The sequence below is a fragment of the Rattus rattus genome, chromosome 2 (assembly GCF_011064425.1).
Source record: "Rattus rattus isolate New Zealand chromosome 2, Rrattus_CSIRO_v1, whole genome shotgun sequence".
Classification (NCBI taxonomy): Eukaryota; Metazoa; Chordata; class Mammalia; order Rodentia; family Muridae; genus Rattus; species Rattus rattus.
The window spans coordinates 171550027-171569520 of record NC_046155.1 but is presented as its reverse complement, the minus strand read 5'-3'; the positions used below and the strand labels follow the sequence as shown (position 1 = coordinate 171569520).

Sequence of the window (19494 nt, the reverse complement as noted above, 5' to 3'; positions counted from 1 at the left end):
GATTGCGCCTGCGCATTCCGTTTCTCACCCTGCTCACCTTGCGGGAGCCCCGCGCTGATAACATAACGGCAGGCAGGGTCCAAGCTAGGGCAGCACTTGCTAGCCTTCCTCCTGCAGGCCCACACACTTTTTTGAGGCATGGGGGATCCACCGCCCAACCCTGACCCCTCCCAAAGCCGGAGGGCTTCCCAAAACTCAGACAGGGCACGGAGTCGTGAGTACTCGCAGCCTCTGTTGTCCATCCCGGAGGATGGGGTGCAGCGACCGCAGCGGGGCAGTCGGATCAGTCAGGGCAGTCAGGACCTGCAGGCAACTGGCCTGCCTCAGTGGCCACAGAGGCTCAGCCTGGCCCCGGATATTCAGGATGAGGAAGGCACCGACTTAGACATGACCTTAGGCTACCCGTCAGGCCTTCCCATGGAGTTCTCACAACAGGGTTACCTGGATGAGAGCGGGATGTTGCACCAGTTCCCGGAGGGCCAGAGCCTCTTAGAACAACTGGAGTCTAACTACCAAGACTCGGCCCCCGGAGTCCTGGACCAGTTCAACCTCTACTCAAGAGAGGATGACGCATTCAGCCAGGCCATACAGCATGGACCCTACATGAGAGATGACCCCACCCTCCACTTAGGGCCCTCTGATCTGGGCTTCATGCCCTTTGTTGGAGAGGTGCCTGACCCCGAGCCTCGTGAGCTGGCAGTACAGAACGCCAAGGCCTACCTGCTGCAGACCAGCGTGAGCTGCAACCTCAGCCTGTGAGAGGAGGTGGAGGGTGGAGGAGGTGGGCAGCAGACTGGGAAGGGCTCTAGCCAAGGCTGCCTCCCTCAGGTGTGGGGGTCTCTGGATGTCTAGCCTAGCGGAGAGTTGAGGAAGACAGCAGCAGGTGCAGACGCAGTGCCAGCACACCCCACCCTAACATCTAGTCCCAGCTACTAAGCCCGTCTCTGCAGGACACTGAACCGGAAGGCTGGGTTATTATCACACAGCTAAGAAGGGGTGGAACCAGTATTCTAGAACAAGGCCTCTGGTTCCCAGGACCCCCTACTTGTCAGAGTCAATGAACTGCAAACAGCACTGTCCACTGCTTCCATTCTGTGTGTTACAGAGAATGAAATATGGATGTCAGGTGTGGTGCGGTCAATGAGAAGGACAGGTGGCCAGGCAGGGGAGGGACCTGGAATAGTGTGTGTTTGTGTGTATGAGTGTATGTGTACATGTGTGTCTGTGTATGTATGTGTATACATGTGTGTGTATGTATGTAGTATGTGTAAGCTCATGCCTGTGGAGGCCATAAGACATTTCTTCTGGATCTGGAGTCAGAGGCAGATGCTGGCAGCTGGCTCTGGTTTTCTGCAAGAGCCGCGTGTACTCTTAACCACAGAGCTGTCTTTCTGGCCTTTTAAAGATGCTTTAAAACTTTGCAGAGTCTTTTGCCTACACGGTTGTCAGTGCACCACAGGCTTGCAGTGCCTTCAGAGGTTAGAAGATGGCACTGATCCCCCAGGTCCTCTGCAGGGAGGACGGCCTGTGCTCTTCTCCCTCTAAGATACATACTCGTATCATTTACTGTACAGTGACACCTCAGAACTTGAACCTTGGGCATCCTGCAAGCTAGACAAGCCCCCCCTTTTTTTTTTTTTTTTTTGGAGCTGGGGACCGAACCCAGGGCCTTGCGCTTCCTAGGCAAGCGCTCTACCACTGAGCTAAATCCCCACCCCCTAGACAAGCCCCTTAACCATGGAGCTACCCAGCCAGTCCCATTTCCTAGCCTCATCTCCTTCCACTTGAGACCTTTCACAGAGTGGTTTGGATGCCTCATGTAAATGCTTTGCAGTGGGACCAGCCTGGTTAAAAGGGTGTTGAGCCATGACCACAGGTTTCCTAAGCATTAGTTCCCTCATCTGGAGGTGTGTGTGTGTGTCTGTGTGTCTGTGTGTGTGTGTGTCTGTGTGTTTGTGTGTTTGCACGTGTGCAATGGCTGTAAGAATTCAACAGTGCTCTCAAACACTCACTTTGGTGCCTGGACCAAGTGTGTAGAAGCCATCGGGACTAATACTCTGTGCTGTCCATCCTCCATCCTCCCTTTCTCCTTTCCAGTGACACCAACCCTCCATCTCTCCCAGTCTACCAGGCACACCCCCACCCTAGGATCTTCCTGCCACCTGACCCATTGTCTGGGAGCCTCAACAATGTTGCTGCCTCTACCTTAATACCTTTCCCCACTTTCCTTCCCTCGCCTTATCCATTGGCTGTGGCCACTCCGACAGTATTAAATAGGAGTCATAAAGTCAGAGTTGTTCAAGGTGGACCTGGGCTCCATAGTGAGACCCTGTTACAGAAGGGAGTGACGGCTTAGGTCCCCATCCTGGCCATGTGTGGCCATCTGTGTCTATCAGAATGTCACTTGCACCAGAGCAGGGGCATTTTCTGTCCCCACCTGTGTGTCCCTAGCAGTAGAAAAAGGGACAGGCACAGAATAGCAGGCTGGGTGCACTGAGTGAGTGGTGTCCCCTGGGAGGCAGGTATGAGCACCTGGTGAACCTGCTGACCAAGATCCTGAACCAGCGGCCCGAGGACCCCTTGTCCATCCTGGAGTCTCTGAACCGCACCACGCAGTGGGAATGGTTCCACCCCAAGCTGGACACGCTGCGGGACGACCCCGAGATGCAGCCCACCTACGAGATGGCCGAAAAGCAAAAGGCTCTGTTTATCAGGGGTGGAGGAGAAGGTGAACAGGAAATGGAAGAGGAGGTGGTGAGTGAGCGGACAGATGGGGGGCAAGACTGGGGGTCGGGGTAGGGGCCAGCCGGTGCGCCGAAGCCGGTGCTGAGGTGTGAACAGCAGTTTCTGGGGCATCACAAGGTTTGGGAGCAAAGGACAGGCACTCGTGCCCTGTAGAAGCTGCCCCATGCCCTGTAGAAGCTGCCCCATGCCCTGTAGAAGCTGCCCCCATGCCCTGTAGAAGCTGCCCCCATGCCCTGTAGAAGCTGCCCCTGACTGCCATGTGAAGACGCATGGTCTCTCATCTCACCAGAATCCTGATGCATCGTCCCTCCCTTCATAAACATTTCCTGCTGCTTTTCCCAGAGTCTCTCACCTCAGAATCCATTCCTTCCTCTCCTGCCTCAGTTTCCCGAGTTAAAGCCTGCTAAGAATGCTTCCACCCAGCATCAAGAACATTCTACCATCCTTGGAGTATCTTAAGTCCTCAGTCTTTTGTTCCTGAACTGGCTGATGCATACAAGTTGGGGGAGGGGCTGGGAGCGTGGTTCAGTGGATAGAGAGAGGGCTTGCCCAGGGTGCACAAGGCCCTGGGTTCCATCCCCAGCACCGCATAAACTGGGTTTGGTGGTGGGCACCTGCGATGCCAGCTCCCTAGAAGGGGCAGAAATGCAGCTACATAGTGAGCTCCGGGTCAACCAGTCTGGGATCTTTGAGTCCCTGATTTGAATTTTGGGGTTTGGGGTTTTTTTTTGTATTTTGGTTTTTGTTTTTTTTTGGGGGGGGGGTGTTTTAAGGTGGAAAAGCCCAGTATTGCTGAGGGAAGAGAGTTGTGAGTTGAGGCTAATGTGGGCTACACAGATGGGTTTCAGACCTTCCAGGGCTCACAGTGAAATATTATCTTAATAATAATAATGATTTAAAAAAATTGGGGGAGGGCTAGAGAGATGGCTCAGTGGTTAGGAACACTGGCTACTCTTCCTGAGGACCTGGGTTCAATTCCCAGCAAGCACATGATACCATTCATAACTGTCTGTAAATCCAAGATCCAACACCCTCACATAGACTTAACATGCAGGCAAAACACCAATGCGCATAACGAAAATAAATTATTTTTTTAATTGGGTGAAATAAGTTGGTAAGATGACTCAGTAGGTGAAGATTTTTGCCACCTAATGTGACAACCTGAGTCTCCAGGACGCACCCATATGGTGGAAGGAGAGAGCAAACTTCCAAAAGGTATCCTCTGATCTTCACAGGAACAACTAACTGTAGTCTTTTTAAAGGTCTAACCTGGTGCTAGAGTCACAGCAGCTGGTCTAACCTGGTGCTAGAGTCACAGCAGCTGGTCTAACCTGGTGCTAGAGTCACAGCAGCTGGTCTAACCTGGTGCTAGAGTCACAGCAGCTCACAAACATCTGGTCAAACAACTTGGGATACATAAGACCCCATTTTTAGGAAAAAATTAGACGGGAGGATTCCAGGAGATCTCCGAGCTCCAAGAGCATCAGGCACACATATGATACATGGACATGGTATAGGCCAAACACTCAGACACATAAAACAGTTTCTCTGTGTAGCCCTGGCTGTCCTAGAATTTACTTTATAGACGACGCTGGCCTCAAGCCACCACCACCCAGCTAGGAAATCTCATACTAACACCCCTGTACCCTAAAAATCCAATCTGAGGGTAGAGCTCAATGGTAAAGCATTGTCTATCATCCCATTGTGAGGGGCTGGGGGCATGGCTCAGTGGCAGAAAGACTGCCCAATATGCAAAGGGCTGTGAGTTTGATTCCCAGCACTGGGGACATAGCTCTGTGCTTAGCTAGGATGCATTAAGGGCTGACATCAACCACCAGCACCATGCTCACTGGCATGTGCATCTGCAAGCCAAGCACTTAGAACATGGAGAGAGAAGGTTGTAAGTTCAAGTCCAGCCTTGGGCTATGTAGCCGAGCTTAAGGGTACCATGGGTCCAAGAGACCTTGTCTCACAACAAACAGCATGGTCACAAATGGTAGGTAGGCCTTTCCTAACAGCAGAAACAGGACGAGAGAAAGAAGAAGTGAGTTTTTTTTTTTTTTTACACCAGCAAGTCAAGGCTCATCATAGAATAAAACATGTTCATGTGGCCTCTAAGTGTCAGACCAACCTGTGTTGAAATACATCTACACCAGAATATGCTCTCTGGGGACCGGGTAGCTGAATTCTATCAACTCTCCAAGGAAGACTTCACACCAGTTCTTCTTAACCTGTTCCATAAAATGGAAAAAGAAAGAACATTCCCAAACTCATTGTATGAAGCCAGTGTTGACACCAAAAACTGGGTAAAACACCCTACAAAAAGAAGAAAACTACAGACTGTTTTTTTTTTGATGAACATAGGTGCCAACATTTAAAAAAATAATTTTAGCATTTCTTTTTCTTTAAATATTTTATTTATTTAGTATATATGAGTACATTGTAGCTGTCTTCAGATACACCAGAATCTGTTACAGATGGTTGTGAGCCACCATGTGGTTGCTGGGATTTGAACTCAGGACTTCTGGAAGAGCAGTCAGTGCTCTTAACCCCTGAGCCATCTCTCCAGCCCCATGCCAACATTCTTCAGAAAATGTTTGCAAACTGAAATCATAAACACATGAAGACCATTCATTGTGACCAAGTGTACTGTATCCTAGAGTGGCAGGATCTGTCTGCTACTTGCAATCAATAGATGTGATACGCCATCAACACTCTGGTTACAGAAACCGCACATAGTTATTTCAGTTGACTCAGAAAAGGCATTTGACAAAGTTCGCCTTGGTGATAAAAAGTTCTGGAGACCTTACTGAACAGACCTCAGAATGACAGAAGGCCTCTTTCCCTCAGCAAACCTACAGGCAACATTGTATTAAACGGAGGCAAACTGAGAGCAGGTCTCTAAACCCAGGACTGATAAAGAATGCTCTCTCCTAGTCAGTAGACTGCTCCAAGCCACGACTGTGGCAATTAGACAAGAGAAAGGCATAGGGGTCTCGCAGGACATCCAGTCACATTGTGTACCCTGAGACTGTGAACTGGAAACATCTGTTCCTTGTTGTGGAGTGCCTCAGCCCTAGCACAACCTTTACCACAAGAGCTTTCTGTTGAAACAAATACTTGTGGCGTGGCTCAGCCCTAGCACACATCTTTGATGAGCATAGACACAACCGTTCTTAGCAAAATGTTTGCAAACCGAATTCATGAACTCATGCAGCGCCCAAGTGGGCTCCATCCCAGAATGGCAAGGGCTTAAAAAAAAAGTCAGCGAGGTGGTCTAGGTCACGATGTGGAGCAAGCAACCAATGTACGGGTGAACACAGGTGAACAGAAAGCACGGCCACTGAGTTGAAAGGTATTTCAGACGGCTTGGAGAAGGAAGGAGAAAAAGCCTTTTTCTTCTGGGGCATCAGGAGAGTAGGAAGGTCGGCTGGGTGCTTTCTATGCCTCTCTGAACGAGCAGACTCACCCCAGCATCGGGCTCCTGAGTCTTCGTTGGTCAAATCGAATGGCTGGGATTCAAATAGAAAAGAAGTCCGGCAAAAGCTCGTAGAAGCCGGCTGTTTGAGCTTGTGGAGTCCTCTGCGCCGACGTTTTCAGGGCCAGCCTACCTCGTCCCTTTGCGCCAGGACCGCTACCACCACCTTCAAGGGTGTGGACCTTAATAGCAGGAAGAGCTCCCGGGGTTTAGGGCCTGCAGCCGGTGGGTCCAATTTTTCATTAGGCTTTGATGAGCCAACAGAACAGCCTGTGAGGAAGGACCAGATGGCTTCTAACAGGACATCTAAAGAACCTCACCCCCCATCTTGGGCCAAATCCGTAGGTGCCAAGTCTAGTGGTGGCAGGGAAGATTCGGAGTCGCCTGGAACACAGAGAAGAAACTTCTGAAACAAGCTCTGGAGATTTCTTAGACCTCAAGGGAGAAGATGATACGCATGAAAATGTGGACACAGACTTCCAAGGCAACCTGGCATAGATGGAAGAGAGCAGGTGCCCGCTGCTCCTGTGCCCAGCCCAGTGGCTCGGGCCCCAGCGCCATCCAGGAGAAAACCCCTGGCAGCAAGTCCAGCCTGGTCTTGGGTTAGCTTCTGTTGTTGGAACTCTGCCCTTCTGTTTGTTTTTCCATGCTTGTGAACCTGACTGTACATCTGTCAGATTTGTTTCATTAAAAGAGAAGCACAGGGCTGGAGAGATGGCTCAGCAGTTAAGAGCACTGACTGCTCTTCCAGAGGTCCTGAGTTCAATTCCCAAGAACCACATGGTGGCTCACGACCATCTGTAATAAGGTCTGATGTCCTCTTGTGGTGTGTCTGAAGACAGCTACATTGTACTTCTATATAATAAATAAATCTTTGAGAGAGAGAGAGAGAGAGAGAGAGAGAGAGAGAGAGAGAGAGAGATGCTCTTAGAAAGAAAGAAAAGGATGAAGTCAAAATGTCTCTTTGTAGATGGCATGAGCCTTTATTTAGAAGTCCCTATTGAATCGACTAGAAAATTCTTGGACCTAATAAACACAGTAAAGTTTCAGGATATAAAAATTAACAGGTAGAAAGAAAGAAACAAAGAAACAAACAAACAAAAAAAGAAAGAAACAAAGAAAGAGGAAAGAAGAGACAGCTGGGCCATGGTGGCAACTGCCTTTAACCACAGCACTCAGGAGGCAGAGTTCTAGGCCAGCCTGGTCTACAGAGTGACTTCCAGGGCAGCCAGGGCCACACAGAGAAAAATCGAGCAAACCTAAAGAATTCATGTAGAAGCATAAAACACCACCAACAGCCAACACAGCCTCAAGGAGTAAGTGCTCTGCCAGAGAGGTTACCATGACTGCGCTTACAGTACACTGTAGATGAGAAAGAACATGAGGTCAGGTGACGAGGGAGAGTGGAGGGGCCAGGAAGAGTTGGGGGAGGGGAAAGAATATGATCAAATACATTGTATGAAAATGTTTCAAGTCACAGTGCAGCACTATGGTGACAAGGTCAGCCTAGCACTGGCATAAAAAGACAGACTAGGGGTTGGGGATTTAGCTCAGTGGTAGAGCGCTTGCCTAGGAAGCGCAAGGCCCTGGGTTCGGTCCCCAGCTCCGGAAAAAAAAAAAAGACAGACTAAACAATGGAATACAATTGAAGACCTGGAAATCGGATCGCAAAGTGATAGTCACTTAATTTTTGTCAAAGGAAGCAGAGATGTAATTTGAACAAAAGCCCAGTCAATAAGTGGGCTCTGGCAAAATGGTTCTGCCTGCGTAAGAATGAAATTAGATTCGCATTCCCACTGTACAAGAACCAACTCAAAACGGATTGAGGACTTTAACTTATAACCAGAAACAAAAGCCAGGCGGTGGTGGAGGTGGGGGTGCACACCTTTGATTCCAGCCATTGGGAGGCAAAAGCAGGCAGATCTCTGAGTTAGAGGCTAGCCTGGTCTACTGGTCTACAGAGCAAGTTCCAGAACACCCAGGGCTACACAGAGAAACCCTGTCTCAGAAACTAGCTTAACTAAATAAAATGAAGAATTATATGAGAGGGGGTTGGGGATTTAGCTCAGTGGTAGAGCGCTTGCCTAGCAAGCGCAAGGCCCTGGGTTCGGTCCCCAGCTCTGAGAAAAAAAAAATTATATATGAAAAAAAAAATTATATAGAAAGAGAGAGAGAGAGAGAGAGAGAGAGAGAGGTGACTGTATGTGAGCAAGAACTTTTAAAACAGAACACCAACTGCCTAGGAGTTATCAACAATTGAAAAAAGGATTTCTGCACAGCAAAGGACTCAGTCAGCACAGCCCACAGCATAGCAGAAAACCTTGGCAGTTATGCTTCAGAGCCAGGGCTGATGACAGGACTGCAAGAAACTGCCACTCAACACGTGGGCAAGTGCGCTCAATGGGCAGTTTTCAAAAGGGGAAAGACAAACGGCCAGCTGCTGTCCTACAGTGTTCCATAGCCCCGAGCCATAGAGAGACGCTGGTTAAAACTACTGCGGTACCACATCCACCCCCACCAGAATGGCTCTCACCAACAAATCTGACAAAAGTTGGAGGGGGTGTGGAAAGGAGCCCTTTACTGTTGGTTGGGCTAAGAATGAATACGGCCACTGTGGAAACCAGTTTGAGGATTTCTCAAATATTAAAAGCAGAATGACCACAGGATTGAGCCACTTCCCTCCTGGGCTGCTTCTACCTAAGAGCTCTCCATTCACCGCCACCGAAGAGATGTTTGCACAGAGCCCGCCCTGTCGGTTGCTGCTTTATTCACCACAGAATTGGAATCGACGTAGTTTTGACCTCCCACATATGAATGGAAGATAAAAAGTGTGTGTGTGTGTGTGTGTGTGTGTGTGTGTGTGACAGAATACTAGCAATGCTATTTGGCCCTGAAGAAAATGAGGTTAAGGAGTTTGCAGGGACTTGGGATATAGGATATTGTGAGGCCACAACCTCAGACACACCACATGCTTGCCCTCGGATGTGGCTGGCAGCCACTATGTAGGGCAAGCTTCTGTGTGTGGGTACAGTATATCAGGAGGCGGACAGGAGGGCTGGCTCTAGAGATGCAGGGAGGCTGAATGCAAGTAGTGGACACAGGCAGGAAAGAGGACATAGTTAATTTTCTAGTTCTAATCCCGACGTGGGAGTTTTTTTTCTTGGTTTTGGCAATAGATAACCTGCACTGGATACATTAGATACTGAAAGCCTAATATTTAGTGTGAAGTAGCTATTCTGAATGTCAATTCTAACTGCATAGGAAGAAGTGAATAAAAAGAGGACCAGAAAGTGGGACACACACGTTTGCGGGCGCGCGCACACACACACACACACACACACACAGAGGCAGAGACTCCAAAGACGGCTAGAAAACATCCCGAGGTCCAGCACCGCTTGATCTCAGTGGCTATGACAGTTCTGTGCTTAGCTCAGTCCAACTCGGGCTGTTTCAGTCTTGCCGGATTGAAGAGTGTTGAGCTTCACGGCCCGCGGCCCACTGCGGAGCAGAGTGGGCAGTCCCCAGAGGAAGGCATGAACCTTGGTGAGTAACCTGCAAAGGTCACAGAGCAGAGGTCACAGGGCACAGTTGCGCACTTACGTTCTTGCCTACTTCTGTTCCCCCCGCGCCCCCCCCCAGGATTCTTGTCTCCACATTACTTTTCTGCCCCCTCCCGCCCCCCATTCTCCACCGGACTTTGAGTTCATGGGCACAGTCAAAAGGAATGATGATATGTAGTCCTGGCTGAATGGAACTTGCTATGTAGACCAGGCTGGCTTCGAACTCAGAGATCCATCAGCCTTTGCCTTTTAAAGGCATGAGCTACCATGCCTGGCAACAGTGGCATTTTTGTCCAGTAGAACAAGAAGGCCAGGGTAGTAGGGCAATCCAGCTATGCCCCTATGGGCTAATTCTACTGTCTCTCCATTACTATTAGGATGCAGAGCATGGCCGCCCATGTATTGTTGCCTGTTGGTACTCAAAGAGCTACTGTGGCTGCAGGCTTCACATGGTTCATTTCAGTCAAGTTAAAGAGAAAAGGATTCTCTCCTGGCGTGCTTCCTTCCTTCCTTCCTTCCTTCCTTCCTTCCTTCCTTCCTTCCTTCCTTCCTTCCTTCCTTTTTTCCATCAAGTGACACTCTCCCCAGGACATTCCCAAACTGGTGGCTTAAGTCGCCCAAGTCTGTTGACTCTGGTGGCGGAGTCAAGCTGGGAGAATGGCTCAGGTCTTGCTGATGGCGCAGTTCCATTCTCAGGACCCGAGCGGGTCGCAGGGGGATGAGGCTAGGAAGCCTTCAGCCGTCCTTCTAACCATTTCTCCATTCCCGTTGCAGACTGACAGCCCCGTGCCCAACATCATGGAGACAGCTTTCTACTTCGAGCAGGCGGGCGTGGGGCTGAGCTCGGATGAAAGCTTCCGAATCTTCCTGGCCCTGAGGCAGCTGGTGGAGCAGCAGCCCATCCACTCATGCCGCTTCTGGGGCAAGATCCTGGGCCTGAGCCGCAGCTACCTGGTGGCCGAGGTGGAGTTCCGCGAGGGCGAGGAGGAGGGAGAGGAGGAGGAGGTGGAGGAGATGACCGAGGGAGGCGAGGTCTTGGAGACGCACGGTGAGGAGGAGGGCGAGGAGGATGAGGAGAAGATAGTGGACGCCGTGCCCAAGCCGCAGTGGAAGCCGCCGCCAGTCATCCCCAAGGAGGAGAGCCGCAGCGGCGCCAACAAATACCTGTACTTCGTGTGCAACGAGCCGGGCCGCCCGTGGACGCGCCTGCCGCACGTGACGCCCGCGCAGATCGTGTGCGCGCGCAAGATCAAAAAGTTCTTCACCGGCTTCCTGGACACTCCGGTCATCAGCTACCCGCCCTTCCCCGGCAACGAGGCCAACTATCTGCGCGCACAAATTGCGCGCATCTCCGCCGCCACGCACATCAGCCCGCTGGGCTTCTACCAGTTCGGCGAGGAGGAGGGCGATGAAGAGGAGGAGGGCGGCGCGGGGCGCGACTCGTTCGAGGAGAACCCTGACTTTGAGGGCATCCCCGTGTTGGAGCTCGTGGACTCCATGGCCAACTGGGTACATCACATGCAGCACATCCTGCCTCAGGTGAGGATGGAGCCTGGGTGAGCTTCCCTCCCTGAACCCTGCCCAGGACCAGCCCCAATCCACCCCAGCATCCATCCTTTCCACCCACCCACCCGCCCACCTACCCATCTATCCACTCGTCCATTCATCCAACCATGACCCAAAGCAACTTGGGAAGGAAAAGGTTTATTTGGCTACATATCCACCGAGGGAAGTCTGGGCAGGAGCCTGGATACAGGACGGAAGCAGAGGCCATGGAGGAGCGCTGCTTGCCGGCTCAGTTCCCATGGTTTGAATCAGCCGACTTTCTTACACAGTCCCAGACCACTTGTCCAGGGAAAGCATCACCCACAGTGCGCTGAGCCCTCCCACACCAATCGTCAATCAAGAACATTCCCCTACAGACTCGCTTGCAGGCCAATCTCATGGAGGCTTTTTCTCAGCTGAGGTCCGTTCTTCCCAGATGACTTTAACTTGTATCAGGTTGATAAACATCACACATCAGCCGCAGCAGCAAACCACTGCCACAGGCATAAGCTACCACACTTGCTTAAAATAACTCCTTTTGTGACCAAGGACCGATCCCCATTCATAGCGGAGAAAACAGGAGGTAGCTTGATGCTGAGGACCTGCCTGTATTTATTATTCAAAGAGCCGGATCAGAGGGAGTTCAAGGGCATGGACTAAGTAAGACCCTGTGTTTAAAACAACAGGGCTCGATGTGGGGGCGCACACCTTTAGTCCCAGCACGCAGAAGCCAGAGGCAGGTGGAGCTTTGGGAGTTCGAGGCCAGCCTGGATTATAGAGAAACCCTGCATGGAAAAACAAAACAACAAAATCGAACCAAATGTAGATCAGTAAAAAGCTTCCCTTGTGTCAGTATCTCTCTCTCACACACACATAACACACATACATACATAACACATATACATAAACATATGCACATACATGTACATTCACACACATACACATAATACACACATATATAGACATACACATGTATATACATTCACACATACATATACATACACATACACACATATACACACATTCATTCACACACACATACATATACATACACATACACACATACATTCACACACATACATACACACAATACACATATACATACATTCACACCCATATACACATATATACACACACACACACAATACACGCACATGCACATATCTACATGCATACACATACATACATACCCACATATATATTCACACACATGTATACACACATGCACACATATACATTCACACACATACATACACACATGCACACATGCATACCTAGACACACACAGAGACCAACAGGAGTGTTCATTGGCTTGACAGAACCCAAGAGCCATCCAGCGAGGGAGGCACAGGTGACCCTACCACTGCTGAATGACAGTCCCTGGGCACCTCTTATGGACAATGTGTCCGCCATAGAAGCCTGTGCCAAGGCAGTTGCTATCACATAACTGGGGCTGCCTGCCACTCGCTACAGGGACAAGACCACTGTTCTAGGGGCCTGTGGCCCTCCACCTTCTCCCACAGTAGGCCCTGCTCTGTCTTAGGGTGGCCCCTGACTTTGCTGTTCCACCCCCAGGGGCGCTGTACGTGGGTGAACCCACTGCAGAAGACAGAGGAGGAAGAGGAGCTGGGGGAGGAGGAAGAGAAGGCGGACGAGGGGATGGAGGAGGTAGAGCAGGAGGTTGGCCCTCCGCTTCTGACCCCTCTCTCAGAAGACGCAGGTAAGTCCCTTGTGGGCAGGCGCAGTGCCAGCCTTCGAGGGGTTGGGGGGCTGGGGCGAGCAGCACACACTGGGAACACTGATATCCTCTGGGTCTCAGCGGGGATTTCTTTTGTGCAGCAGGCATGGGGTCAGGCCTGGCAGCACAGGTCTGCCATCCCAGCCTCAGGGAAGGAAGACTTGTGTTCCTCTCTCTCTAAAGCTAATCTGGCATGCGACACTGACCATGGCCCTGAGGCAGAATCTCTTCCCTGGTTTTCTCTCCTTTGGGGGTCATGATGGCGGTTGCTGTTTACGGTAGGTCACACCCTGAAGCCCAGACAGCCCCTGAACTCCAAGCCATCTCCCATGGTCTCCCTGGTGCTGGGATTGCTGGCCTGTGTTGCTGGAGAGAGGAAGAGGAAGCCGGGGTGGGGGGCAGGTCCATAGCCGTACACCCGGCTAAGAGAATGCTTGTAGCTCCCTGCTAGTGGCGTGGCCACCAGACCTCACTGCCACCCAGAAAAGGAGGTGACAACGTGAGCATCCTCCTTTCCTCGGTGGGTCGCTGCAGCAGACAGGTAACGTGGCTTCCCTGGGGCCACAGCAGGAGAGAGAGGCCAGAGTCAGGGATTTGTCTCAGTGTGATCTGTAGCTCTTGCATAGTCCCCTCCATCCCTTCCCTCTGTCTCTCCACCTTTGTGGTAAGGCAGGGTGTGGGGACCCTTGACCCTACCACCCCTTTCCTTCTCCAACAGAAATCATGCACCTGTCGCCCTGGACCACCCGCCTCTCCTGCAGCCTCAGCCCTCAGTACTCGGTGGCCGTCGTGCGCTCCAACCTCTGGCCAGGGGCCTATGCCTACGCCACTGGCAAGTACGACGTTGCCCCAACTCAAGGGTCCGCCGATGGTATAGAAATCTTACCTACCAGGATCCATGATAGTTGCTCTCAAAAGATTGACAAGTCCCTCCAGGCATGGTGGCACAGGTCCTCCCTCTCAAAAGCTGGGGGGCAGAGGCAGAGAGATCTCTGTGAGTTCAAGGGAAGCCTGGTCTATATAGTTCTAGTACAGCCTGGTCTACACAGAGACCCTGTCCCAAAAAATACATATAAATATTACATGTATATATCATATACAATGTATTATATAATATATAATACACATAAATATATAGCATATATATGTATATGACTGTATATATGTATATGATATATATATATATATATATATATATGCTGCAGCCACCTCCACTCCCCCTCCCTTCTTACCTTTAAATTGCCTCTAAATCCCTAAATCAGTTTGGCTGCGATCCCAACTCGGTCCACCAGAGGGCAGAACTTTTCTGTTCTGAACTCGAACTTGCTCTGGGTTTTTTCATACTGAAGGAATTTCATGCAAACTTGACACTTGAACCAGATTCTTGCCGATTATGATTTTTGTCCAGAATCTGAGAGAGGGGTTTTTCTAACGCTCTTATTCTATGGCTACACCACGCATTATTTCTCTGTGTGGACTTGACTGTCCTGGAACTTGCTCTGCCTCAGAGCCCCGACCTGCCTCTGCCTCTCCAGTGCGGGAGTTAAAGGGTTCTCCTGGTCCATATGTTCTCCCTCCCATCCACTCGCCCATTCATTTGTCATCCATCAGTTCATCCATCTACACACCCATCAGTTCAGTCATCTATCCATCTATCCATCCATCCATCCATCCATCCATCCATCCATCCATCCATCTTTTGTCTTTTACAGAAGAACATTCTAAGCAAAGCCATGTGTATTATTTACGTGTATGTGTGCACAGGCGTGTGTGCCCAGGTTAGTTTATGTGCACCGTATCATGCAGGCACTTTTGACAGCCAGTAGAGGGCACTGCTGGGCCTCCAGGACTTGAGTTATAGGTGGTTGTGGGCCTCCTGATGTAGGCACTGAAAACCGAACCAGTGGGCACTCTTAGCAGCAAAGCCATCGCTGTGGCCAAAGAAAAATTTTGTTTTGTCTTATGTAGGATTCTTCCTCTTCTTCCTCCTCCTCTTCCTCTTCCTCTTCCTCTTTTTCTTCCTCCTCCTCCTTCTCCCCCTTCTTCTTTTGAGACATGATTGTCTGGAACTCACTATGTTGACCAGGCTGGCCTCGAACTCACAAAGATTTACCTGCCTTTGGCCCCAAATGCTGGATTAAAGGCGTGCGCCGTTAAATACCTATGGATCTTTTAACATTTAGTGTGGCTGAGCACGCATGCTCAGGTTGGAAGGTGGAGGTTGGAAGACACAGGAGTGGTCACTAACCTGCTAGCTCCTTGAACTTCCACAAAAGATTCTCCCACCTCTGCCTCCCGTCTCTCGCTAAGAATGCCGAGTTGCAGCTGGGCACCACCAAATCCGACTTCTTATGTGCACTCCAGGATCAGACCTGGGCACATTGGCTTGTGCTGCCATCTCTCTGGCCCCAAAAGAGCCTTTCTGTCGTTGATACAGGGTTTCACTATGCTGCCCTGGCTGACCTTGAACTCCTAATCCTTCTGCTTCCACTTCTGCAGCATTGGGATTGTAGGTGCATATCATCATCCTAGGCTCTACATATGAGTCCGATGTGGGGACGGACACACACCTTTAGTTCCAGCACTGCAGACGCAGAGGTGGGGGCGAGGGCGGGGGTGGGGGCGGGGGCGGGGGCGGAGGGGGGGGAGGGGAGGCGGAGGCAGAGGAAGAGGCAGAGACGAAGGGAGGCAGACAGACCTCTGAGTTCGAGGCCAGCCTGAGCTACAAAGAGAAACTCTGTCTCAAAAAAAAGAAAGAAAAAGTCCTGAATGTTGCTCTGTGGCAGCTGCATGAGGGACCCCAGACCTTTGCTGGAAAGACAGCCCTGGATGTGTCCATGGGGGATACATGGGGCAAATGCAGTCATCAGTTGTACAAGACCTGTTACAAAGTAGATTAGTTCCTAATCTCATGTCTTGAGTCCTCCGGGATTCTGCAGAGAAGCAACCTTCATTCTTTAATCCACAGGGAAAGAAAGTACCAGTGAGGGACAGACAGATAGGAATATTCTAGACCAGTTTTACATATGGAATGTGTAGGACTCACTGATAATCTGGCAAAGATGAAAATTCTAGTTCTGAAAGGCCTGGGGTTCAGGCTTATTGTTTGTACTATGGTGCTGGGATTGAACGCAGGGTTTTAGCCAGTTCTTGGCAAGTGCCCTATTGCTTAGCCACGCCCCCAGCCCCTCCCTGGGGGATTCTAGGCAGGGGCTCTACCACTGAGCCACATTCCCAAGCTTTCATTTTACTTTAAAAAAAAAAAGATGTATTTATTTATTTATTATATATAAGTACGCTGTAGATGTCTTCAGGCACACCAGAAGAGGGCATCAGATCCCATTACAGATGGTTGTGAGCCACCATGTGGTTGCTGGGAATTGAACTCAGGACCTCTGGGAGAGCAGTCAGTGCTCTTAACCACTGAGCCATCTCTCCAGCCCTTTATTTTACTTTTTAAGGAAAGATTTTTCTATTTTTATTTAATGTACATCGGTGTTCTGCCTGCATGTATGTCTGTGTGAGGGTGCCAGACCCCCTAGAACTGTAGTTACAGACAGCTGCGAGCTGCCGTGTGGATCAAACCTGGGTCCTCTAGAAGAACAGTCAGTGTTCTTAACTGTTGTGCTCTCTCCGCAGCTGCCGCCCTGCCCGTCATTTCTAGACAAGGGCCCTGAGCCCTGAATGTCTTGGAACTTGCTTTGTAGCCCAGGTTGGCCTTGAACTCAGAGATCTGCCTACCTCTGCCTTCCAACCGCTGGGACCAAAGGCGTGTGCCACCACTGCCCAGTGTTTATTTTTCACTCTTTATTTCATAACAAGTCTTTGGAATCTGGGACATGTTTTCCATTAAAATGAATCTCAGTTTCATTTTGAAGTTTTCATTAGGAAGACTTGCTCAGCTGGTGGTGTGGACTCGTGATTCCAATAATCAGGTAGAAAACACCGGAAGGGGGTTGGGGATTTAGCTCAGTGGTAGAGCGCTTGCCTAGCAAGCGCAAGGCCCTGGGTTCGGTCCCCAGCTCTGGAAAAAAAAAAAAGAAAGAAAAAGAAAACACCGGAAGAAGATGGGGTGTTCCAAGGCCAGCTTTGGCTGCAGAGTGAGCTTAAGGTCATGTTGAGCAACCTAGAATGTATTTCAAGATGAAAAAAGAGCTGAGGCTTGGTGGTAAATCCCTGGCTTAAAATCTCCTTGTGAGGAGCTGGGGGCATGCATGGCTCAGAGGTAGAGCCCCTGCCTAGAATTCCCCATGGCTTCAATCTCCATTACCACTAGGAAAAAGAAATTAGCCTTAAAGAGGCTCTGGCATCTATGGCCAGCCTGGGATACGTGGTGACACACTTCCCTAAAGAGAAAAAAAAAAAAAGATAAAAGAAATGAAAGCAGATTCATGTACTCAGTCCTTCCAGGGCTCCTGGGAGGTTTTCCAATAACCAAATTAAGTATCTGGTTTATTTTTAGAATCGAAATTAACTAAAATTAATTCAAAGCCACACCCCCTCCAAAAAAAAAAAATAACCCAGCAGAACATGCATTCTTCTCTAAGTGTCCATAGAAACACTCCAAGACAGAGTGTGAACCGAGTCCTCAAACAGGGCTCAGTGGACATAAGGCACTCATAATCGGGCCAGATGAGCTCTGTGACTCCCCTGACATGCGAATCAGTAAAGAAAGGACATTGAGGATGCTGCCAAGGTGAGACTGACCAGTAACCAATAGATCCAGTAATGATTACCGATGGAAGAAGACAGCAGGGGCTGAGGAAATGGCTCAGTGGGTAAAGCACTTGCTGCCCAAGCCAGGAGCAATTTTAGCTCCAAACCCCATGGAAAGGCCAGGGGCAGCACCATGCATATTTAACCCCAGTGCTGAGAGGGAACAGGCAGAGGTGGATGGATCCCGGGAGTTTCTCCTGAGCCAGCTTGGCTCCTCAGCCAGACCCGGTGAGCGCCAGACCCGGAGATGAGACTCAAAACAGAAGAGCCGCTCGGTGGCACATGCCTTTTAATCCCCACACCCGGGAGGCAGAGACTGGCAGATCTGTACAAGTCTGAGGCCAGCCTTGTCTACGTACTGTGTTCCGCACCAACCAGAGGTGCGAAGGGAGACCCTGTCTCAAAAAATAAATAGGCCCAGCAGTTAAGAGCACGCGCTACTTTGCTGAAGGCCTGAGATCCGCACCCCTGTTTGGCAGCTTTGTGGGGGAATCTGCGTTGGGTTCTGAGGACCTTCACCTGTAACGCCAGCACTAGGGGGGGCTGTCGCCCTCTTCTGGACTCTGTGGGCACTGCACTCAAGTATACTCAAGTATACAAACACAGACAGATAGTCCTACAGATGGAAACACACACACACACACACACACACACACACACACACACACACACACACACAGAGCCAAATTCAGTTTCCCGGTCCCCTTGCCACTTGTTGGTATGGCCACTTCAGATCCGGTGAACAGAACAGTGTTCAGTAAACTTTTGTGGAATGGACAGATGGGCAGAGAAACCCAGTGCGTACCTCTCGCCTGCCCACTGGTGACTGGGCAATGATGCTATGTCACCCTTAGACTCACCCTCAAAAAGAATGTCTCTCTGTTTCTCTAGGAAGTTTGAGAACCTATACATTGGCTGGGGTCACAAGTATAGCCCCGAGAACTTCAATCCAATGCTGCCAGCTCTGATTCAACAGGAGTACCCCAGTGGCCCCGAAATCATGGAGATGAGCGACCCCACAGTGGAGGAGGAGCAGGCCCTGAAGGCTGCTCAGGAGCAGGCCCTGGCAGCCGCTGAGGAAGAGGAGGAGGATGATGAAGAGGATGAGGATGAGGACCTGGAGGACTGAGGTCCCCAAGGCCCTCCCCATAGCCTTCCCCCTTATTTGTAGAACAGACTGTATTTTTCCTATTGGTTTTGTTCCCTGGCCTTGCAGGACACAGGTAGAAAACCACCCAGTGCTCTAAATAAAACTCCCACAGCACAGCCGCTTAGCCACACATTCATTCAGAATCCTGGGAAGCTGGCTCATTCACTCCTCCTCCATGTTTGTTTGTTTGTTTGTTTGATTTTTGGTTTTTCAAGTCAGCATTTCTCTGTGTGTCCTTGGCTGTCCTGGAACTTGCTCTGTAAACCAGGCTGGCCTGGAACTCAAGAGATCAACCTCGGGGTTGGGGATTTAGCTCAGTGGTAGAGCGCTTGCCTAGCAAGCACAAGGCCCCGGGTTCGGTCCCCAGCTCCGAAAAAAAGAAAAGAAAAAAAAGAGAGAGATCAACCTGCCTCTGCTCCCCCAAGTGCTGGATTTAATCCCAATTTGTTTTTAAAAGATTTAAAAAATATTGTGTGTGTGTGTGTGTGTGTGTATGTGTGTGTGTGTGTGTGTGTGTGTGTGTGTGTGCAGATGCCCTCAGAGACCAGAAGAAGGGTTAGAT

The 19494-nt window shown here is 50.2% G+C and overlaps 1 protein-coding gene and 1 pseudogene across 3 annotated transcripts; both read left to right on the top strand.

Moving 5' to 3' along the window:
* Positions 1-77: 77 nt before the first annotated feature.
* Positions 78-19075, top strand: Rsph6a (radial spoke head 6 homolog A). Of its 3 annotated transcripts, none has more exons than XM_032894332.1 (6): positions 78-755; positions 2523-2754; positions 10558-11322; positions 12904-13048; positions 13785-13898; positions 18674-19075. In XM_032894332.1, the coding sequence occupies exons 1-6, from the start codon at positions 139-141 to the stop codon at positions 18748-18750; spliced, it is 1950 nt and encodes a 649-aa protein (XP_032750223.1). In that variant the 5' UTR covers positions 78-138; the 3' UTR covers positions 18751-19075. The 3 variants fall into 3 exon arrangements, with proteins under 3 accessions (XP_032750223.1, XP_032750222.1, XP_032750224.1); XM_032894331.1 differs by having other exon boundaries at positions 139-755; positions 13785-13902; XM_032894333.1 differs by lacking the exon at positions 10558-11322 and having other exon boundaries at positions 139-755; positions 13785-13902.
* Positions 6033-6830, top strand: LOC116894757 (annotated as a pseudogene).
* Positions 19076-19494: the final 419 nt, after the last annotated feature.

Bases quoted from the DNA above. Each gene is read 5' to 3' on its own strand.
- Rsph6a (XM_032894331.1), top strand. From the start codon at position 139: ATGGGGGATCCACCGCCCAACCCTGACCCCTCCCAAAGCCGGAGGGCT. The intron at 756-2,522 runs GTGAGAGGAGGT...CCTGGGAGGCAG, and splicing joins GTGAGCTGCAACCTCAGCCT to GTATGAGCACCTGGTGAACC. The intron at 11,323-12,903 runs GTGAGGATGGAG...TTCCACCCCCAG, and splicing joins TGCAGCACATCCTGCCTCAG to GGGCGCTGTACGTGGGTGAA.